This window comes from Heterodontus francisci, chromosome 18 (assembly GCF_036365525.1).
Source record: "Heterodontus francisci isolate sHetFra1 chromosome 18, sHetFra1.hap1, whole genome shotgun sequence".
NCBI lineage: Eukaryota > Metazoa > Chordata > Chondrichthyes > Heterodontiformes > Heterodontidae > Heterodontus > Heterodontus francisci.
This window is the reverse complement of record NC_090388.1, coordinates 7,056,155-7,080,537: the sequence shown is the minus strand read 5'-3', so window position 1 is coordinate 7,080,537 and position 24,383 is coordinate 7,056,155. Positions and strand designations below refer to the sequence as shown.

Here is a 24,383-nt window from a genome sequence, read left to right as displayed (position 1 = left end):
CAACCTGACTGCAAGGAATAGCCTGGGATGAATAACAATTCATCCAGGACCATAACTGGTTCTGTGTGGTGAAGGCATCATCCGTGACTAGGTACTATGGCTTATTAACATGATATTTTAATGTTTAATTATAATTTAACTGTGATACTCAGACTACTGAAACCTCAATGCTAACTACCTCAATGACTTGGATCAAACGTCATGATCCAACAAAAACAAGCAGACAAGTTTCTTTTTAAACTCCCGCACTACAAGCAGTGACGCAATCGAGTGGTACTTATCAACGTAATTTCTGAGAGATGTTTGCGAGGAGATGTGTGCCTCGAATGGAACGGCTATTTGGCAGGACTGCGAAGAGTGAAATTAGAACAAGTGCCAAAACTGAATATTCGTGCAAATGACAAGCCAGGAAGTATTCCAGTGAAACACTGACAGCCTCCATTTTGCCTTTCAGCTAAGTTCCCAGCCAGACTTCCTTGTCCAACACTAAGTTATATTTATAGTGATACAGACAGGAGACAATTTGGTCCATTGTGCCTGTACTAGCTCTTTGGTAGAGCAATTCAATTAATCCTACTCCCCTGCTCTTTTGCCATGGCCCTGTTAGTTTTCACCCTTTAAGGTTTTTATCCAATTCACTTTTGAATGTTACTATTGAATCGGCTTCCAACACTCTTCCAGGCAGGGCATTCCAGATCACAACAACTCTGTGAAAAAATGTTTTCTCTTTTACCAATTACTTTAACTCTGTGTCCTCTGGTTACCAACCATTTTGGCACTTCAAACAGTATAACTTTATTTACTCTCACAAAAGCATTCATGATTTTAAACACCTCTATTCAATCTCCTCTTAATCTTCTCTGCTGCAAGAACAACCCTAACTTCTCTGTTCTCTCTACAAAACTGGCATCCCTCATCCCTGGCTTCATTCTAGTAAATCACTTCTGCATCCGTCCTAAAGCGTGGTGCTCAAAATTAAATATATTACTCCAATTGAGGCTGAACCAGTGTTTTATAAAGGTTTAACAGAAGTTCCTTGCTTCTGTGCTGTATGTCGCAATTTACAGAGCAAAGGACCTTTTTTAAACAGAGATGTCGACTTGTCCTGCCACTTTCAACGACTTGTGTACACACACACCCCACTGCCCACCCGCCCCGCAGGTGTCTCTGGGGTACAATTTTAAAGCAGGTGTGGGAACATTTAGTTTTTATTTCCTCTCTTCATTCTTCCAATCAAAATGCATCACTTCACACCTCTCTGCATTAAATTTCATCTGCCATGTGTCTGCCCATTTCACCAGTCTGCCTATGCGCTCCTGAAGTCTGTTCCTATCTGCCTCACTATTTAATATTACCATTAAGTACTGTATTAGATACAGTATTTCTGTATGTTTATTTGGGTCTAGTATCTTAACTGTTCATTCATGCTACTGGTTGGGCACCATCCATATACTCACAAATTAGATTACTTGATTAACCATCTTATTGGGAGCTTGTTGCACAGAGACTGGCTGTTCTATTCCTGTGCAGCACTAACTGCACTTCAAAAATACTTCATTTGCTGTGAATCACTTTGGGATGTCCTGAGGACCTGAAAAGGTGCTACACAATGTAGGTTCTTTCTTAAGTATGAAGACTGGTTTACAGAAGTGAACCACAACTTGTATTTACATGATGCCTTTAATGCAGTAAAACAGCAGCGTTACCAAAAAAAATGCAACGCTGAGCCATGTAGAGATATCAGGATAGCATCATGATCAAACGGGTAGGTTTTAAAGAGTGTCTCAAAGGAGGCGAGGTATAGGGAGGGAATTCCAGAACTTGGGGCCCAGGCAGCTGAAGGCAAGGCTGCCAATGGTGGATGATTAAAATCGGGGATGCAAAAAGGGGGTAGAATTGGAGGAGCACAGATATCTCGAAGGGCTACAGGGAAGGAGCAGGTGAACAGATGAAGAGGTGCGAGGCCATGGCAGGCATGGACAAAAATTTTAAGAGACATTGCCAGATCAGGAGCTGATGCAGCTCAGTGAGCAGCATGGGGTGATAAGTGAATGGGACTTGGTGTGAGTTAGGATAGGGGTGTCACATTTCAGATAATCAGGCAGAGAGAATAGAACTGGAGCCTAATCTTTACACATTTATAATCTTTTATTTACAGAGACACACATTACAAACATGCACCTCCAAACCAGACAACCAGAGTTTCAGTCTGCCCATATATATATAGAACATAGAACAGTACAGCACAGTACAGGCCCTTTGGCCCACGATGTTGTGCCGAACCTTTAACCTACTCTAAGATCAAACTAACTACCTACCCTTCATTCTACTATCATCCATGTACCTATCCAAGAGTCGCTTAAATGCCCCTAATGTATCTGCTTCTACCACCACCGCTGGCAGTGCATTCCACGCACCCACCACTCTCTGTGTAAAGAACCTACCTCTGACATCTCCCCGAAACTTTCCTCCAATCACCTTAAAATTATGCCCCCTGGTGATAGCCCTTTCCACCCTGGGAAAAAGTCTCTGACTATCCACTCTATCTATGCCTCTCATCATCTTGTACCTCTCTATCAAGTCACCTCTCATCCTTCTTCGCTCCAATGCGAAAAGCCCTAGCTCCCTCAATCTTTCTTCGTAGGACATGCCCTCCAGTCCAGGCAGCATCCTGGTAAATCTCCTCTGCACCCACTCTAAAGCTTCCACATCCTTCCTATAATGAGGCGACCAGAACTGAACACAATATTTCAAGTGTGGTCGAACCAGGGCCTTATAGAGCTGCAGCATAACCTCGCGGCTCTTAAACTCAATCCCCCTGTTAATGAAAGCCAACACACCATACGCCTTCTTAACAACCCTATCAACTTGGGTGGCAACTTTGAGCGATCTATGAACGTGGACCCCAAGATTCCTCTGTTCCTCCACACTACCAAGAATCCTGTCTTTAAGCCTGTATTCTGCATTCAAATTTGAACTTCCAAAATTAATCACTTCACACTTTTCCAGGTTGAACTCCATCTGCCACTTCTCAGCCCAGCTCTGCATCCTGTCAATGTCCCGTTGCAACCTACAACAGCCTTCCACACTATCCACAACTCCAGCAACCTTCGTGTCATCGGCAAACTTGCTAACCCAGCCTTCCACTTCCTCATCCAAGTCCTTTATAAAAATCACAAAGAGCAGAGGTCCCAGAACAGATCCTTGTGGAACACCACTGGTCACCGAGCTCCATGCTGAATACTTTCCATCTACTACCACCCTCTGACTTCTATGGGCTAGCCAATTTTGTATCCAGACAGCCAACTTTCCCTGACTCCCATGCCTCCTTACTTTCTGAATGAGCATACCATGGGGAATCTTATCAAACGCCTTGCTAAAATCCATATACACCACATCCACTGCTCTTCCTTCATCAATGTGTTTTGTCACATCTTCAAAGAATTCAATAAGGCTTGTGAGGCATGACCTGCCCCTCACAAAGCCATGCTGACTGTCTCTAATCAAACCATGCTTTTCCAAATAATCAAATCCTGTCTCTCAGAATCCTCTCCAATAATTTGCCCACTACCGACGTAAGACTGACTGGTCTATAATTCCCAGGGTTATCCCTATTACCTTTCTTGAACAAGGGAACAACATTTGCCACCCTCCCGGTACTACTCCAGTGGACAGTGAAGACGCAAAGATCATCGCCAAAGGCGCAGCAATCTCTTCCCTCGCTTCCCGTAATATCCTTGGGTATATCCCGTCTGGCCCCAGGGACTTATCTGTCCTCATATCATTCAAAATTTCCAGCACATCCTCCCTCTTAACCTCAACCTGTTCGAGCATATCAGCCTGTTCCACGCTGTCCTCAAAGACAACCAGGACCCTCTCACTAGTGAATATTGAAGCAAAGTATTCATTTAGGACCTCCCCTACCTCCTCCGACTCCAGGCACAAGTTCCCTCCACTATCCCTGATCGGCCCTACCCTCACTCTGGCCATCCTCTTGTTCCTCACATAAGTGCAGAACGCCTTGGGATTTTCCTTAATCCTACCTGCCAAGACTTTTTCATGTCCCCTTCTAGCTCTCCGAAGTCCATTCTTCAGTTCCTTTTTGGCTACCTTGTAACCCTCTAGAGCCCTGTCTGATCCTTGCTTCCTCAACCTTAAGTAAGCTTCCTTCTTCCTCTTGACTAGCTGTTCCAGATCTCTTGTCATCCAAGGTTCCTTCACCCTACCATCCCTTCCCTGCCTCATCGGGACAAACGTATCCAGCAGTCGCAGCAAGTGCTCCCTAAACAACCTCCACATTTCTGTCGTGCATTTCCCTGAGAACATCTGTTCCCAAATTATGCTCCCCAGTTCCTGCCTAATAGCATTGTAATTCCCCCTCCCCCAATTAAATATTTTCCTATCCCGTCTGCTCCTGTCCCTCTCCATGACTATAGTAAAGGTCAGGAAGTTGTGATCACTATCACTGAAATGCTCTCCCACCGAGAGATCTGCCACCTGGCCTGGTTCGTTGCCAAGCACCAAGTCCAACATAGTCTCCCCTCTAGTCGGCCTATCTACATATTGAGTCAGGAAACCTTCCTGGACATACCTGACAAAAACTGCTCCATCCAAACTATTTGCACTAAGGAGGTTCCAATCAATATTAGGGAAGTTGAAGTCACCCATGACAACAACCCTGTTACTTCTGCACCTTTCCAAAATCTGCCTCCCCATCTGTTCCTCCGTGTCTCTGTTGCTATTGGGGGGTCTATAGAAAACTCCCAACAAAGTGACTGCTCCTTTCCTGTTTCTGACTTCCGCCCATAATGACTCAGTGGACAAACCCACCTCGACGACCTCCCTTTCTGCAGCTGTGATACTATCCCTGATTAACAATGCCACTCCCCCACCTCTCTTACCTCCCTCCCTATTCCTTTTGAAACATCTAAACCCCGGAACGTCCAACATCCATTCCTGCCCCTGTGATATCCACGTCTCCGTAATGGCCACAACATCATAGCTCCAAGTACTGATCCATGATCTAAGTTCATCACCCTTATTCCTGACACTTCTTGCATTAAAATAGACACACTTCAACCCATCATACTGGCTGCAACTTTGCCCTGTCAACTGTCTAACCTTCCTCACAGACTCTCTGCACTCGGTATCTGCCTGTTCAACAGCTACCCCATCCACTGATCCGTGGCTCCGGTTCCCATCCCCCTGCCAAACTAGTTTAAACCCTCCCGAAGAGCACAAGTGAGTCCCACTTATTGCCCACCACCTGAATACAATTAAATATCCAATTAATTTATAACTAACGAAGGCCGGCAGAGATTTTAATGAGTTCAAATTTAGAGAGGGTGCAAATCTGCCTCATTGTACTTACTTTACAGCTGCCCTCCTGGGTTTTTTCGCCACAGCAAACTTGGGTTCTTCAGAAGCAGCAACCTCATCGTCAGCGGTAACGCACACATCCTCCAGTTCTGTGGCTGTCGCCTTCTCGTCAGGACGCTGCTTCTTCCTGATGTCCTCAGCAGGGGCTACCAGCAAATCTGCTGGGTAATACTCATTGCTAAATGAAGCAGAGACAGGTCACTTGCTGGCAATGTTCCCTCTTGGCTGCCAAAAGTCCCTGTGCAGGCAGCACACAAGTCAGCCCCTTTAAAATTACGTGTGCCCAGCCGTGCAACAATAAAGGAGCCTCGCACTTAAAGAAATTGCCCGTGCACTCAAAACAAAATTGGCCAGAAGGCCAATTATGTCTTCCTTCTAAATCAATGTTGTCCCATAAATGTGGCTAATTGGGAATCCAGAGCTGACTAACTGCTTTTCTGATTAATAAATAAGTGAATAGACCCCATTGTTGATCATGTGATCAATGCTTAATCACATGGCACATATGTGAACTTTAACCTTTCTGTTGCTTGTCAGTTAAAAGGAGAGATGGAAAGCAGTGCACGTGTAGGTGTTTTTTGATTGAGTGTTTTATTTCCTTGGTTACTGAATGGAGGATGGCATATGCCCTTCCATGCAAGATATTAGTGAACCAGCTGGGATTTTCCAAACAATCTGTCATCTTTAATGGCCTACAAATTCCTAGATTTATTGAATTAAATTTCACCATGATGTCATGGTGGGATTTGACCTTTCATTCTCTTCGTAATTGGTTCAGTAATGGACATTAGTCTAACATACTGTGCTCGCATTCTCCACACCCACAAATGGACTGAGCTACTCATAACTCTCAATGTCTTTGAAAGGATAATTATACTGGGACTATGTCAATTGCATCAAGATGTGTAAAGCTTTATCTTGACTTACTTAATAAACCTTAGAAGCAAAGGAGAGAGCTCCCTTGACCGAGGTTCTACTCTCTCAGGAAAATCAGCCATTGCTTTCCAAAGCAGGAAACGGAAGTTGGTGTGATCTGTTCTCTCACTGGATTTAGTTGCCAAGTGAAGTTGATCTTGGTACAATTCTCTGACAATACCCGTCGGAAAACTCTCAGTACTCGATGTGACCTTTTCCTTTAGTTCCTCTCCCAATTCATATTTTAATTCTTTCTCTGTTTAAAAAAAGTAGTTCATATGAAATACAAATATAAAGCATTTATATTTAAATGTTGGATATCCAATACTGAATCATTAATACTCATAAGAACTTAAGGAAAGTTATGGATTCAAAAGTTATGAATGTTTATAGATAGCTCAACTGGATAGATGTTCTACTACAGTTACTTCACTTTATCAATAGCTAAGTAACCAGATAATTACATAGATAGGCCCTTAGATGTGGGCTTGCACCCAGAGTACACCCATTCTACTCCATCTATCACACTTCAAAGTAATGCACTTTGCAAGAGTTGCCACTATTTGTTTTGAAAATGAGAGCCACGCATTGACTTAGAGCCTAAAATTTACATGTAGCTACAACTACCCTCTGAGTGACCTTGGCAGTTTAGACCAACATTAAATACCCAGATTTACGGATTGAGAGTGGTCAAAACAAAATAAACCAGTAGCTGTGAAGCACTTCGGGATGTCCCAAGGATCTGAAGCCGTTAGATAAATATGGAATCTTTCTTTCCCACCAAAATTCTGCTCTCTGACTTCTGAATGAACCTGCCCAGCACTGTCTTCTCAATTAGACTGTTAGCCTTAAATGGACAGTTTCACGTTAACAGTAAAATAATACTGATGTTCATACAGGATAATGGTCTTTCAGAAGAGACATTAAACCAAAGGCTCCATCTACCCTCTCGGGTGGCACAAAAGATCCCACGACATTATTTCGAAGAAAGCAAGGGAGTTCTCACCAGTGTCCTGACCAATATTTAATCCTCAACAGACATAATTTCCAGATTATCTGGCCAGTATCACAGGGCTGTTTGTGGGAGCTTTCTGTTCGCAAATTGGCTGCCGCGTTGCCTACATCAGAACAATGTCTTCAATTCAAAACTATTTCATTGGCTGCATTGCACTTTGGGATGTCCTTTAGGAGGTGAAAGGCGCTATATAAATGCAAGTCTACAGTGTGATGTTCTCCTTACAAAACACCATCATTCCACTTCTGAGCAGTGTGGCAGGAGATCAATTTACATATTAGAAACAATAAATAAAAAATCTACTCGATTTGATTACCTGTAAAGTGCGCTGCCTGGTCCAAATGCTCATAATAAACATGCCAGAATGCTTTATTTTCCATTCCATGCGCATGGGAACTGGAAGAGGAAAGAAAATAGTACAAAATATTAAAAATTTACAATTAATTTATTTTGGTATTGTCTAAAGTTCAAATATAACACAGTAAGTTATACCAAGATACTGTTTAAATCATTAAGGGGTTCAAATTTAGTTCGTAAAACTTAATAACCCATATCAAATACAATATATTTTTTAAAACATACACAAATACAAATACGAAAGCAAAATACTGTGAATGCTGGAAATCTGAACCAAAAACGGAAAAGGCTAGAAATATTCACCAGGTCTGGGATCAGCAGGATGCAATCTGATCTGCTGAATATTTCCAGCATTTTCTGATTTTATTATAAACGAACACAGCATTGATCTGGGTCAAACAGAAACTGAACTAAACGTGGTAACTTTCAAATTACATCTCGTTATCCTCCCATATCTGTTATCTGCAAAAATAAGTGTTTATTTTAAAATCCCTATTTCTTAGCGCCTATTAATTATCAGCATTGAAGATGAGTTCTGAATTTTTTTTTTACATAAATAAAGCCTTTGAGATTAATTATTTTTCAGTTTTATTTCTATTTATTAGGGGGTTTAAACTTCAAAGATATTTAATCACGTGCATCGTAACTTACAACATACTTACACAATAAGCTCTACCACTGGGTCCCACAGCGTGCTGAAGTTTATATAAAGCATTCCTATCAAATACTGAAGAGGAACCTGGAAAATGTAGTACAATACTGTAAACAATCAGCACAGTCATAAGCAACTCAAAAATATTCATTAAGTACAAACTTGGGGTAAGCATCAATCAGCTTGGCATTTCACTAAAGGAGTAAATTGCTTTAACTTCAAGTTGATTTATGATCTCTGACATCACAGAACTAAAGTTAACACGTTAAGATAGAAATCTTGTACAACTGCCCAAAGCTGAAAAGAGAAAGTAACATATGCTGGAAATCTGAAACAAAAAGAAGAAAATGCTAGTTATGTACACGAGGTCAAGCCAACGTCTGTAAATGTGTCAGGAATAACCCTTCATCAATTCAGATTAAGAGCCCAGACTTTAAAACTTTAGCCTGTCTTTTCCTGCTCCAGGTGTTGGCAGCGCTGCCACGGTTTCCAATCAGAAATGTTCAAAGATCATCACACAACGAGCCTCATACATTAACTAAAGCAGATACCAATATTACTTTAGGCAATACAAGCATGTCATGCTTTGTACATTGCTGGTCTTAGTCCACTAGTTTTCATCCCTTGCTGACACTTGAACACCGAACTACAGAAGAATTAACCCACTGCCTACCTCATAACACGGCCCATCAGGGACACATGGCTGCACCAGATCATGTCTCAGTTTCCTCAAGTGTAATAATTTCTCTCTGTAGTCATGAACAGTTGCAGGGACGAGTTCAGCTTGGAGTAAGATGGCAAACACAGATTGAAGATCTCCATCACTCTCATCCTATTAAAAACACAAAAAAGTTTGTACCTTGATGGCAATCGTGATTAAGCTGCTCCAAAGTCTAAACAATTCCTGTCAATCTTTTTCCATCATAAATTCCGATGACCACAATTATAATAGAAGCTGCGTAGGTAAATGATTCACAGTGCCGCCTCTGGTGTAAAGATGTAATTGCAGTGTGACTTGTTTACATTGGCAGTTTACATTATAAATGTAGTCACAAGAATAAGGACAGAATTTATGACTTTAAAATGGGGACTGAATTAAGTCTGTACTTCACCTCAATCTCCCCACCTTCAAAGGCAACCTCTTCACCCCTGCTCAGAATTACCGCCTTCAGTTCAGATGAATACAGATGAACTGAGAGCTCAAACAGAAATAAGTACGATCTGATAGCCATTAGAGACATGGCTGCAGGATGACATGGATTGGGATCTGAATATTAAAATATTAAATGGCATTTAGGAAGGACAGGAAGCTAGGAAATGATGGAGGGGTGGCTCTGTTAATTAATGATTAGCACAATAGAGAGGGATGATCCAAGTTCAGGAAACCAGGATGTAGAAGCAGTTTGGGGAGAGATGAGAAATCATAAAGGCAAGAAGTCACTTGTGGGAGTGGTGTACAGGCCACTTAATGTTAACCACACTGTAGGATGGGGTATAAAAGGAAGAAATAATGGCAGCTTGTCAGAAAGGTACGGCGATAATCATGGGGGATTTTAACCTACATATAGACTGGAAAAATCAGATGGGCAGAGGTAGCCTAGATGAGGAGTACATAGAATGTTCTTGGGATAATCTCTTGGAACAATACGTTCTGCAGCCAGCCAGAGAGCAGGCTATACTAGACCTGGTATTGTGCAACGAGATAGGATTAATTAATTACCTCATAGTTAAGGGACCCTAGGTAGCAGCGATCATAATATGATTCAATTTTACATTCAGTTTGAGGGAGAGAAGAGTGGGTCCAAGACCAGTATTTTAAACTGAAATAAGGGCAATTATGAAAGCAGAGCTAGCTAAAGTAAACTGGCAAATTAGCTTAAAGGATAGGTTAATAGAGATACAGTGGCAGACATTTAAGGGGATATTTCAGAATACATAGAATAGATATATTTCAACGAGAAAGAAAAATTCCAAGGTGGGGGCGGAGGGGAGGGTCCCGCCATCCGTTGTTAAACAGTTAAAGGCAGCATCAAACTGAAAGAAAAAGCGCATAAATGTGCAAAGATGGGAGGCAGGTCAGAAGATTGAACAGAATATAAAACACAACAAAGATCGACTAAAAGATTGATTAAGGAATGTAAAATTAGAGTATGAGAGAAAGCTAGCTAGAAATATAAACACAAATAGAAAGAGTTTCTATAGATATTTTAAAAAAGAGTTAGCAAAGTGAATTTGGTCCTATAAAAGTGATGCTGGGGAATTAATAATGGATAATAAGGAGATGGCAGATGAATTGAACTGATATTTTGCACCGGTCTTCACTGTAGAGGATACAAGTAACATCCCAGAATTAGCTGTGTCAGGAAATGGAAGGGAGGGAGGAACTGAAGAAAATTACAATCACCAGGGAAGTGATACTGATCAAATTGTTGGAGCTGCGGGCTGACAAGACCCGGATCCTGATGGACTTCATCCTAGGCTGTTAAAAGTAGCTGCTAGTGAGATGGTTGATGCGTTAGTTTTAATTTTCCAAAATTCCTTAGATTCGGGGAAGGTTCTGCTAGACTGGAAAATAGCAAATGTAACTCCTTTATTCAAAAAGGGAGACAGAGAGCAGGAAACTACAGGCAGTTAGCTTAACACCTGTCTTATGGAAAATGTTAGAAGCTATTATGAAAGATGTTATAGCAGGGCACTTAGAAAAATTCAAGGTAATCAGGCAGAGTCAACATGGTTTTGTGAAAGGGAAATCATGTTTAACCAATTTATTGGAGTTCTTTTCAGGGAGTTACATGTGCTGTGGATGAAGGGGAACCAGTGGATGTACTGCACTTAGATTTCCAGAAAGCATTTGATAAGGTGCCACATCAAAGGTTATTGTAAAAAATAAAAGCTCGTGGTGTAGGGGATAACATATTGGCATGGATAGAGGATTGGCTAGCTAACAGGAAAGAGAGAGTGGGCATAAATGGGTCATTTTCTGTTGGCAAGATGTAACAACCGGTGTTCCACAGGGATCAGTGCTGGGGCCTCAACTTTTTACAATTTATATAAATGACTTAGATGAAGGGACCGAAGGTATGGTTGCTAAATTTGCTGATGACACAAAGGCTACAAAGGGATATAGATAGGAGAAGTGAGTGGACAAAAATCTGGCAGATGGAGTATAATGTGGGAAAATGTGAAATTGTCCACTTTGCCAGGAAGAATAACAAAGAAGCATATTATCAAAACAGTGAGAGATTGCAGAGCTCGGAGACGCAGAGGGATCTGGGTGTCCTAGTGCATGAATCACAAAAGGTTAGTATGCAGGGACAGCACATAACTAGGAAAGCTAATAGAATGTATTTGTCAGTTCCGAAGAAGGGTCACTGACCCGAAACATTAACTCTGCTTCTCTTTTCACAGATGCTGCCAGACCTGCTGAGTGGTTCCAGCATTTCTTGTTTTTATTATAATAGAATGTTATCGTTTATTGCAAGAGGAATTGAATTCAAAAGTAGGGAGGATATGCTTCAGCTAAACAGGGCATAGGTGAGACAACATCTGGAGTAGTGTACAGTATTGGTCTCCTTATTTAAGGAGGAATGTAAATGCACGGGAAGCAGTGCAGAGAAGGTTTACTAGACTGATACCTGGAATGGGCGGGCTATCTTATGAGGAAAGATTGGACAGGCTAGGCTTGTATCCGCTGGAATTTAGAAGAGTAAGGGGCGACTTGATTGAAACATACAAGATCCTGGGGGTCTTGAGAGGCTGGATGGAGAAAGGATGTTTCTGCTTGTGTAAGAACCTAGAACTAGGGATCACTGTTTAAAAATAAGGGGTCGCCCATTTAAGACAGAGATGAGGAGAAATTTTTTCTCTGAGGGTCATGAGTCGTTGGAACACTCTTCCTCAAAATGCAGTGGAAGCAGAGTCTTTGAGTATGCTTAAGGCAGAGGTAGGTAGATTCTTGATAAGCAAGGGGGTGAAAAGCTATCAGGGGTAGATGGTAATGTGGAGTAATCAGTTCAGCCATGAACTTATTGAGTGGCAGAGCAGGCTCGAGGGTCAAGTGGCCTACTCCTGCTCCTAATTCATATGTTCGTAATTCCCTTACAAAAGTTCAGCCTCTATTCAAGTGAAGTATATGGGCGCATTTGTACAGGCCAAAGTCACTGTATGAATGCTAAAACAGATATTTGACATGCAATAGTTTTCCAGAGTACTGGTGTACGACAACTGGATATACTTTGAAGATAGTCACTAATAAATCCGATAAGGAATTTTAGGAGAAACTACTTTACCTAGAGAGCTGAGAGATCGTGGAACCCGCCACCGCATGGGCTAGTTCAGCTGAATAGAACCGATGCATTTAAGGGGAAGCTAGACTAACACTTGAGGGATAAGAGAATGGAAGGGCATGGTGATAGGGCAAGATAAAAAGGGGTAGGAGGCAGCTTGTCTGGAGCATAAACACCAGTTGGTCCAAATGACCTCTTTCTGTGCTGAACTTTTTATGCAATTCTATTTATATGCAGTTATGTCCATTTTCTTTTACATCGGGTAAGCACAGGAAATTTCATACCTCTACTCCTTTTTGTAGCTGTACTTCAAAGTGATTCATGATCCTCAGTGTAAGTATCCGCACCTAATACACAGACAGAGGCAAAGTTTATAGAAAGGTATTGTGCAATAACTGAAGCAGAGAGCAGATGTCATTGAATCTGTTCATACACAAACCAAAATTCTTATATGAGGAACAAGAATTATTGATTAAGAACAAATTATTCCAAATTTGCTGATTTGATGACAAGCTCATGTTTATACAGTGATATACATTAACACTGAACCACTTAAATCTTATTGCACTGATACAAAGTCAATAGGGTAGTCAATCATAAAATAACTACAAATGTTTAAAACATGATATTCACCACTAATTACATTAAGAGTGTTCTTGGCTCCTGCTGCACAATGTCAGTAGAATTCTATATGCAATTTTAATGACAGGTGCAACTTGAGAATGCATTCTGCACAAGACCATCACCTCCCAAATTGTTATACAAGCAACTCATTAATGTTTATTTCAACAGTACCTCCCCTCTCCACTGCTCCACCACTGCAAAGGTCAAGAGGAACAATGTCATGGGAACACCAATACGAAGATCACCTCCAAGTTACACACAATCCTGACTCAGACATATAATCAATAAAAAAAAAAGCAAAATACTGCAGATGCTGGAAATCTGAAACAAAAACAAAAAGTGCTGGAAATACTCAGCATGTGTGACAGCATTTGTGGAGAGAGAAGCAAAGTTAACGTTTCAGGTCTATGACCTTTCATCAGTTTTGACTTAACTTTGCTTCTGTCATGCAAACCCCACCTGCCAAGATTGAGGCACACATTATTTCGCCACATGAACTTTAAAAATTGCAATCTCTGACTGGAAGAACACTTGCATAGTACCAGACAATGTGGAAACAAAGGGAGCCAGTCCCTGTTCCTCAAATACACAGAAGTGGTCAGACCTGTTTTGGTCACATGGCTGACTGGCTGTGACAGAGGAATTTGAACCTCCAACCAAGGATGTTGAAGAGACTGTTCCTAATAAAGAGCTAGTCACGTGACTAACCTGCTGAGCACCCTGGGAGCCTTCTTGAATTTGAACTCCCAAACAAAAGGATTTGAACAAAGAGAATGCCGTGTGCTCCTGGAACTGAAGCAAGAACATTTGTCTGTCTGCCTGCTCATCTCTCAGGGAACTGAAACCATTGAAGACACGTGAAACTCTAAGAGAGAAAGGTTTGCCACTTGAACAAAGTTTTAAGATGATTACTGGGCCCCAACGAAATGCAAGAATATAACTTCAATCAAGGACTACAGCAAGCTCAAGAAACCGTAACAAGAGATTGCCTCAAAGTGTTCTACTTGTCTTTTCTTCTGCTCTTTTCTATTCCTATCTGCATGTTTATATCGCGTGTGCATGCTACCGTGAGCGCGTCATATATCCGTAGCCGTGAACCATTTTATAGCTTAAAGTTTAATAAATTTCCTCTTTCTGCTTTAAACCAAAGAATGCCTGTTTGTGCTCATTTATTTGCCTTATTATTGGAAAGTTGTGAACAAGGATTCACAAAGGGGGAGCTCAAAATACAGTGTGTTTAAAATTAAATCCTGCTACAATAAGACCAGGTGAAGTCAGCAAGAGACCCCTAGACACAGTGCTCACCTGGTCGTAACAGTTCTCTCTCCACAGATGCTGCCAGACCTGCTGAGTATTTCCAGCACTTTTTGTTTTTGTTTCAGACATATAATCATTCGTTTCTTCAACATAATTGGGTCAATATCTTGGAACTCCCTACCTAACACCGACACAATGACTGCAGAAGCTCATGAAAGCAACCACCACATCCCCAGAGCCGCTAATGTTGAACATTAATTGAGGCCTCGTCAGTGCCACTGGGATCACAGATTAAATTTTAAAAAAACCAATTTAGATTGTGATCAAATTGGAGGAACATGTTTGACAAAATGCAGCCGTATTTAAATTGCACATTTTTCAGAAAAAAAAACTAAATGACAAACAGATGGCAACCTTGGTGATTGATAAAAGCTATAAAATTTAATTAACTTGTCACGTCTCTCTCCCACCCCCAAAATCAAGGTTATTAAATTTTTTCATGGGATCTGTGTTAACCTGGCTAGGCCAGCATTTATTGTCCATCCCCAATTACCCTTGAGAAGGTAGTGAACCACTGCAGTCCGTATGGTGTAGGTACACCCACAGTGCTGTTAAGGAGAGTGTTCCTGGATTTTAACCCAGCGACAGTGAAGGTACGATGATCTATTTTCAGGTCACAATAGTGTGTGACTTGGAGAGGAACTTGGAAGGTGGTGATGTTCCCATGCGTCTGCTGCCTTTGTTCTTCTAGGTGGCCGAGGTCACAGGTTTGGAAGGGGTTGTTGAAGAAGCATCAATGAGTTGCTGCAGTGAACCTTGTAGATGGTACACACTGCTGCCACTGTGCACCAGTGATGGAGGGAGTCAATGTTTAAGATGTGTGCCAACACACTATTTCAACACTACAGAAATATGGGTGTAATCAGGTAAACTTCAGTATTAATCTAAGCTAATATTCCATTGCAGTACTGAGGGAGCGCTGCACTGTCGGAGGGGCAGCACTGAGGGAGAGCTGCACTATCGGAGGGGCAGCACTGAGGGAGCGCTGCACTGTAGTCAGGTGGGCGTAATATTCAAACAGCAGCAGATTTCTGCCCGGTGTCCAAGCCCATATTTATCTCTGAACCAACAACACTCAGAGATTAAACTGGCTATTCATCACATTACTACTTGTGGGACACTGCTGTGTGAAAATTGCCTGCCACGACTTCCCATATAACAGTGATTACACTTCAAAACAATCCAATCGCTATGAAGCACTTTGGGATGCCCTGAAGATGTGAAAGTGGCTGTTACGTTAAACATATTAATGCAAAAACAAAATGTCAAAGTCAGAGATTCTAGCATTAATATTTCATGGACAGTCATACTAGAATATCGAAACTTTAAAATACCTTTGAAATGGCTGTTGAAAGATTTGGCCGAAGTTCTTTGAACAGGTCAAGCAGGTTGTCTTGTGAAAGTAGGTCTTTACAGCCACACAAAGTTAACCGAGTGTAGTACAGGTCACCCAGCAATAGAGCAGAGGGGTTAGACGGTGAGTTTCTGCGAAAATAAAATCAATTTTAAAACTGTGAGCCCCAGATTTGTCAAATTCATTAGATAACAGAAGAGATCACATTAAAGGCATCACATTTTTACTCCGAAGAAAATCTAAATGACGCCCTGCCACAATGTGGGTATAGTGGCAAAGCGTGTTGTGTTACTGGACTAGTAATCCAGAGGTCTGAACAAATAATCCAGAGACACGAGTTCATGAGTTCAAATCCCGCTACAGCAGCTGGGGAATTTTAAATTCAGTTAATAAATATATCTGGAATAAAAAGCTATTATCAGCAATGGTGACCGTGTAACTACCGGATTGTCACAAAATCCGTCTCACTCACTCATGCCATTTAGGGAAGGAAATCTGCTGTCCTTACCTTGTCTGGCCTGTATGTGACTCCAGATCCACAGCAATGTGGTTGACTCTTAACTGCCCTCTGAAATGGCCCAGCAAGACACTCATTGGTATTCAAGAAGGCTGCTCACCACCACCTTCTCGAGGGCAATCAGGGATGGACAGTAAATGCTGGCCTTGCCAGCGATGCACATGTCCCAGAAATGAATAAATGAAAAAAAATATGCAGTACCAGCACTTTATTAATGCCCTGCAATGCACAGCTCAAGTATTTTGTTTGCTTGTAATGGCAAGAATCAAGTTGTACAAATACTCCATTCACCTCCCATCACCAGAGGCTGGGTATGGCAACACCATTTACGACACGTTCTCACATCATTTTGATGCGCTTTGTAAATTCTCAAACGCAAAAAAAATCATGGTGCTGTAAGGGTTCCTAGCCATGTCACAGTAGCTACAAAAATACTTACTTCATCAAATTCCTTACACGTTCCACAGGCAGAAAGTTGAGAATTTCTGAAGACTCTGTTAGACTCAGAAGGGTGCTGACTGCTTGACGGGCAACATACATCCATCCTATCAAAATAAGCAAAGCTCCAGTCACGGACAACACAATCCAGAAATGACACCCTTACCAAAAGAGTCAGGTTTGCCCAAATCACAAAGGAAAGCCATTGGGCCCATCTTCGCATATCCATCCAGAGAGACACTGCAAGTTTCCCATCACAGCATCCAATTGTTTCTGATAAAGATAACCTATGTGTAGGGGCAGAAGATGTTGGTATGGTTCCTAATGAATACTCTGCATCTGTCTTCACAAAAGAGGGGGACGATGCAGATATTGTAGTTAAGGAAGAGGGGTGTGAAGTATTGGATGTGATAAACATAGGGAGAGAGGAAGTATTAATGGGATTAGCATCCTGGAAAGTTGAGAAATCACCAGGGCTGGAAGAAATGTAACCCAAGCTGTTAAAAGAAGCAAGGGAGGACATAACGGCAGGTCTGACCATCATTTTCCAGTCCTCACTGGAGACAGGTGTGGTGCCGCAGGATTGGAGAACTAACGTCATAACTTTGTTTAAAAGAGGAGCGAAGGATAGACCGAATAATTACAGGCCAGTCAGTCTAACCTCAGTAGTGGGCAATTTATTGGAATCTATTCTGAGAGACGGGATAAATTGTCACTTAGAAAGGCACAGGTTAATCAAAGATAGTCAGCATGGATTTGTTAAGGGAAGATTTTGTCTGACCAACTTGATAGAAGTTTTTGAAGAAGTAACAAGGAAGATAGATGAGGATAGTGCAGTTGGTGTGGTCTACATGGATTTTAGCAAGGCTTTTGACAAGGTCCTACATGGCAGACTGGTTAAAAAAAAATCCCATGGGATCCAAGGAAATGCAGCAAGGTGGATACAAAATTGGCTCAATGGCAGGAAACAAAGGGTAATTGCTAACGGCTGTTTTAGCGACTGGATGGCTGTTTCCAGTGGCGTTCCACTGGGCTCAGTACTGGGTCCCCTGCTTTTTGTGGTATATATTAACGATTTGGATGTAAACGTAGGGGGCATGATCAAGAAGTTTGCGGACGACACAAAGATCGAAAAAGTGCAAAGTGAGGAGGATAGCTGTAGGCTGCAGGAAGATATTGATGGTCTGGTCAGATGGGCAGAAAAGTGGCAAATGGAATTCAACTTGGAGAAGTGTGAGGTGATGCATTTGGGGAGGTAAAACAAGGCAAAGAATACACGATTAATGGGAAAATACTGAGAAATGTAGAGGAAGTGAGGGACCTTGGAGTGAATGTCCACAGATCCCTGAAGGTAGCAGGACAGGTCAATAAGGTGGTTAAGAAGGCAGATGGAATCCTTTCCTTTATTAGCCGAGGTATAGAATATAGAGCAGGGAGGTTATGCTGGAACTGTACAACTCATTGGTTAGGCCACAACTTGAGTACCATGTACAGTTCTGGGCATCTCATTACAGAAAGGATGTAATTGCACTAGAGAGGGTACAGAGGAGATTTACGAGGATGTTGCCAGGACTGGAAAAATGCAGCTATGAGGAAAGATTGGATAGGCTGGGGTTGTTCTCCTTGGAACAGAGAAGGCTGAGGGGAGATCTGATTGAAATGTACAAAATTTTGAGGGGCCTGGATAGAGAGGAGGTGAAGGGCCTATTTACCTTAACAGAGAGGTCAGCGACGAGGGGGCACAGATTTAAAGTGATTCGTAGAAAAATTAGAGGGGAGATGAGGGTGATGGGGGTCTGGAGCTCACTGCCTGAAAGGGCAGTTGAGGCAGAAGCCATCAACTCATTCAAAAGGAGTCTGGATAAGCACCTCAAGTGCTGTAATCTGCAGGACTATGGACCAAATGCTGGAAGGTGGGATTAGAATAGGTGGATCACTTTTCAGCCGGCAGACACGATGGGCCAAGTGGCCTCTTTCTGTTCCTTAAACTTTCTATGATTCTATATGACTGCAGTTTTTGCCTCAAATATGTGCTGACCATTCTGGGGATGAATTAACACTTAAACCTCAAGCTCTAATGTAAGCCAGAGAGTGAAGGTTTGGGGGGGGGGGGGGGGGTGAAAGAAGAGAGGGAGGGCGAAAAAGGCATTTAAACAGCACCTTTCACAATCTCAGGACTTTGCAAAGAGCCTTAAAGCCAATGATGTGCTTTGGAAAGGAAATGGTTCTGCATATGTGTGCAAAATAAACCCTCTAGATTTGCCTTTCCCTGTCGAGCAAACTGACCTTCGTTGATGGCATCACTTCCTTCAAGAGCAGTCAGTAGCCAATTAAGAAATGACTGAACTGGTGCCAACACTTTTTCGGTTTTTATTGGCCTGCATGAAAAATTGGAATGATACACGTTGTTAAATAGAGGACTGGAGATATGAAGCAAAACAGCAAAATTGGGGAAACGCACAGCAGATGCTGGAACAGAAGGGTGCAAGTTGCATACCACACAGCTCAACTGGACTAGTTAGTTAACCTGTCATTCAGTTTCGGAGAGCACAGATGACCTTCCTGGGGACTGCATTATGAACTGGTGGGAGAGTCTGCATGCTCCTATGACCACGATAGCTACGCTGCTGGAAGCATAGCTCTTGATTGGCAGATACATCAAAAGGTCAGAGGTAGAGCAACAGGAGCTGAGAGTCAGGCTGATGACCTGCCCACATAAAAATGCCTTGTGTTACGCAAACAACTAGAGAGAAGATGGGCCTCATAGGATCTAACAGCACATAATGGGCCATTTGGCCCATCATACCTCTGCCAGCTCTTTCAATGAACTGTCCAATTTAGTCCCACATCCCAGTTTTCTCCCCATAACCCTGCAAATTAGTCCTCAAGTACATATCCAACTGTCCTTTGAAAGATTCTATGGAATCTGATTCCACCACTCTTTCAGGCAGTGCATTCCAGATCGTAACAACCCTTTGTGTGAAAGAAATTCCGGTTTCCCCCCCTAGCTCTTTTGCTAACTATTTTAAATCTACCATCGCTGGTTATCGACCCACTTGCCAAAGGAAACAATTTCCCTCTATGTGCTCTATCAAAACGCCTCATCATTTTGAATACCTCTATTATGTTTTCCCCAAACCCGCTCTGCTCGGAGAACAATCCCAGCTTCTACAATCTCTCCACATAACTGAAATCTCTCATCCCTGGTATCATCCTGGTAAACCGCCTCCGTAGCCTCTCCAAGTCCTTCACATCCTTCCTAGGGTGCGGTGCCCACAGTTGGGCGCAATACTCCAACAGAGGCCAAATCAGCGATTTGCAAAGGTTCAGCATGACTTTCTTGTTTTTATACTGAGTGTTCCTATTTACAAAGCCAAGTATCCTAAATGCTTTCTCAATTGCCTTCTCAACGTACCCTGCCACCTTCAAGGATTTGAGAATGTGCACCCCACCCCCCCACCCCTGGGTCAACCTGCTCTTAACCCCTTACCTTTAAAACAGTACCATTTAAGAGTATAATGTGTGACTAACTACAATCTGTTGGATGCAAGTCAAGATGGGACTCTGATCAGAGTCAAATATCTTGCTCTGGACAGATAGCAGTGGTAGAGATACGTTGCCCCACGTCCCACTTGGCACAATCTAACTAAACACAGATTGGGAACCTGGGATAGGCAGTAACTGGGTTGTCCCAATTATAAGTTGAGCGAAGACCCAATTCATTGAAGTCCATCCTTTGGTTGTAAAACTAAGACAGCCCAAAACTTCCTTCTCACCTGACATGAGGAAGAATGACGAGAGCAGCCCAGCTGTAAGCAAGATCAAATAACCTTCCATCTTCGGGCAGGTGCAGCAAAGACAGTATGAAATCTAAAATCAAAGTAACTGAGCCTCCATTCTCCACTCCATTGGAATCCTTTTCATCACTCAAAGCAGAACTGAAAGATGTTTAAAAAGGATTTATTCAATTAGCACACAGGACTGGAGTGAAACTACACCAATGCCCAGCTTCCTGATGCTATATATATTTCAAAATTACACTTTTAGGTCAATAGATTTTTATTACATAGAGTACATAGCACAGAAACAGGCCATTCAGCCCTAATAGTCTGTGCTGGCTACACAAGTCTCCTCCCATTCCATCTGCCTCATCTCAGCCTTTCAGCATATCTTTCTATTCCCTTTTCTCTCACATACTCGGCTAGTTTCCTTTTGAAAACATCCAAGCTATTTGCCTCAACCCCTTACTGTGCAGCAAGTTCTACATTCTAACCACTCTGAGTAAAGAAATTTCTCCTTTTTTTCCTACTGAACTGAACAATAACTACGTTTTATTTATGGCCTCAGGTTTTAAATTCTCCCATAAGTGGAACCATTCTTTCTACACCTACCCTCTCCAACCTATTCATAATTTTTAAAGGCTTCAGTCGTCACCTCCAAGTCTTCTCTTTTCTAAAGAAAAAAGCTCCAACCTGCTCAATCTTTCCCAAAGCTGTAATCTCTCAGTTCTGCCAACATCCTTGTAAAACTTTTTCTGCACTTTCTCCTGTGCTTTGATGACCATTTTCGGAGAGCAGAACTGTGCACAGTAAGTGCAGCTTGACCAGGGTCTGATAGAAGTTAAATATAACTTTACTAGTTCCCAATTCTATACCCCTAGAAATAAATCCCAGTACTTTAACATTTTTAAGTTTGCTGACCAGTGAAGCTGCTTTTAGTGATTTGTTTAGCTGTATCCCCTTGCTCTTCTATCCCATTCAGTTTTATTTTCTAAGGTGTAGGTGACGTTTGTGTTTTTCCTACCAAAGTGCATCACCTCACATTTATCTGTTAAAAGTTGACTTGCCACTTAACTGCCCAACTGCAACATCATCGGTGAGCAGAGAGCACATAGTTTTCTAAAGAGCCAATTTAGTTTCTTAATTAACAGTTCAAAACTAGTGTCAAGTCCCGATGAATATCCAGTTCGTGAAGCAAGCATGGCATCACATGCACATGACTGCACTAAAAGGGACGGAAATATTATCAACAAAATGACAATTTAGGAGTACAAGCTCTGAGTCACACCTCAGAAAATGCCAGGATGGTATCACAGAATTACACACTCCTGCTGAGAGTTTCTGTTCGTTACCTTTAAGATCAATGGGTATCCCAGGCTGCAGCTCCCAGGAACACGCAGGTAATAGCAGTAGAACATTAACCCCACAATTTCAAATGCGACTATTGTGGATTCCAGCTGGCTGCCAGCTGACCTGCGTTTCCCATTCACTCAATATCCATTCTAACAACATCACTGTGCTAATGTTACAAGTGCTTCCTTTTTTTGGTAAATTTTGAAGATTAGTGGTTTAAAACTGAAAAGGAGTCCATGGATAATTTTTTTTTTTAAAACAAGGCTGACTGAGAGGTCTGGACTGTAAACAGTTACTGGAAGGCATCGATTTTCAAATAATTATCCAGCAGGGGTTGTTTTGAATTGGGGAAAGAGGTTTGCAGAGAAGTGACAGGTCAAGATTTATAGGGGTCAGGAGGCTTGTCTCTCATGACATTGTTTATGGTTTCACTTTGGACAGTGAGTCGGGATATGGACAATAGTTTGAAAAGACGGTTGGAGAAAACCTTTGAGGAGAGCCAGCTCAGTCTGTTCCAGCTCTTCGAAAACACCTGCCAGTTTTCCATTTCTTGAGAAGCAAATGTAAGAAACTGCCTGAAACCCGTTACTGCATTTTTTCCTGGAAAGCCTGCCCAAACTGATCTTCAACATCGTCTGACAAGAACTGTTCTAGGAAGATCCCAGTGACAGCCGTCTTTACGTATTTGGGATGCCAAAGCAAAAAAGGACTTCTGACATCTTTTTATATCATCTCTTTTTTTCTTCAAGAATTAGCAAGTATTTTGGCCAACTTTTTTTGGTGCTTTTTTTGTACTAGAGCTCAAAAGCGTAAATCTCTATTTTTCCAGTTAACCGGTGCATGTGTGTGTAAGGGGCTAAGGTAAAAAGGGAACTTTTATATTTCAAATCAGTGTGTTTATGGTTTGCTTCATTACTGGTTAAGAGTTGCTTTATAATAAACTGATAATTTTGTTGTTTATTACAGAAACCTGGCTGGTGTGTTTTATTCTGGGCTAAAATAGTCTACGATTGACCGTATTGGTAAGTGGAAAAAAAATTTAAATATATGTTGTGACCCATGGAGAAGTGGAACTAGAACAAACAGTGCACTCCTCCTGCCTCGGTCGTAACACGAATGTTATGAAACATCCCATGGTACCTCACAGAAGCATAATCAGACTAAAATTAACATGAGCCACATAAGGTGATATCAGAAATAAAAACAGAAAATGTTCAGCAGGTCTGGCAGCATCTATGGAGATGCTGTCAAAGAGCATTGACCTGAAATGTTAACTGTTTCTATAACTTCAGCATTTTCAATTTTATTCCAGGCCTCCATCTATGATTCTTTAAGTTGTAGCAAAATGCCTGTCTCGCCCTGTTCAGGATGCACATCACCACGAACCATGCTGTCACTGTACTCACACTTGCACCGGTCCTGTGAAGTGGAGAGGATATTTCTCAAATGCCATGGATCCAATAGTCGGAGGCTCAGCTTTGGCCAGAATCAGTTTTACCAAAAGTCCCAGAGTTTCTTCCCTGGCGGATAGATCATTCGCAAAACATTCTTCCACATACTGCAGCAAACTTGGCAGAAGCAGCTATAAAAACAATAAGCAAACAACCGATCAACAAATTTATCGATGGGGTTTGGGTCTACTATTTTCCAAATGCATTAGAGTATTTTTCATTTTAAAAAAAACTTTGAAACTTTATTGCTTTCCGCTTTCCTTTTGTTTAAAAAGAATAAAGTTTTAAAAAAGAATAAAAAGACACTAAGATTTTTTTTTTAGATTAGAGATACAGCACTGAAACAGGCCCTTCGGCCCACCGAGTCTGTGCCGAACATCAACCACCCATTTATACTAATCCTACATTAATCCCATATTCCTACCAAACATCCCCACCTGTCCCTATATTTCCCTACCACCTACCTATACTAGTGACAATTTATAATGGCCAATTTACCTATCAACCTGCAAGTCTTTTGGCTTGTGGGAGGAAACCGGAGCACCCGGAGAAAACCCACGCAGACACAGGGAGAACTTGCAAACTCCACACAGGCAGTACCCGGAATCGAACCCGGGTCCCTGGAGCTGTGAGGCTGCGGTGCTAACCACTGCGCCACTGTGCACAAAAATCAATGACGAGCATTGCTGCTTTCTGTCGTGTTGGGCAGCTATGCCTGGAAATTCTCGAGGGCTGTTCCTGCTCCGCAGCAGTTACTTTAGCAGACATATGGTGTGATCAGTGCTTACAGCACCCTCCAGTGAAATAATGTTGGCAGAATTGGTCCAGAGTTTCAAGTTGTAAAAGAGCTTGGTGCATCGAATGGTGTCCATAACTCATACTTTGCAAGTGCCAGCATTTTCAGAATGCCTCTTGTTTATTTTACCACACAAAATATTTGCACCTC

General features: G+C 41.9%; 1 protein-coding gene across 2 annotated transcripts in view; it reads right to left on the bottom strand.

Moving 5' to 3' along the window:
* utp20 (UTP20 small subunit processome component) overlaps positions 1–24,383 on the bottom strand; it is a 151,300-nt gene that overhangs the window by 105,811 nt on the left and 21,106 nt on the right. For both annotated transcript variants that reach the window (XM_068050196.1, XM_068050197.1), the window contains 11 exons: positions 23,393–23,568; positions 20,631–20,792; positions 19,141–19,232; positions 16,856–16,961; positions 15,880–16,030; positions 12,889–12,951; positions 8,992–9,150; positions 8,329–8,405; positions 7,626–7,705; positions 6,307–6,550; positions 5,372–5,557 (listed from right to left, as the gene is read on the bottom strand). In XM_068050196.1, the coding sequence (XP_067906297.1) occupies positions 5,372–5,557; positions 6,307–6,550; positions 7,626–7,705; positions 8,329–8,405; positions 8,992–9,150; positions 12,889–12,951; positions 15,880–16,030; positions 16,856–16,961; positions 19,141–19,232; positions 20,631–20,792; positions 23,393–23,568 (1,496 nt within the window). The remainder of the gene's footprint in view (positions 1–5,371; positions 5,558–6,306; positions 6,551–7,625; positions 7,706–8,328; positions 8,406–8,991; positions 9,151–12,888; positions 12,952–15,879; positions 16,031–16,855; positions 16,962–19,140; positions 19,233–20,630; positions 20,793–23,392; positions 23,569–24,383) is intronic.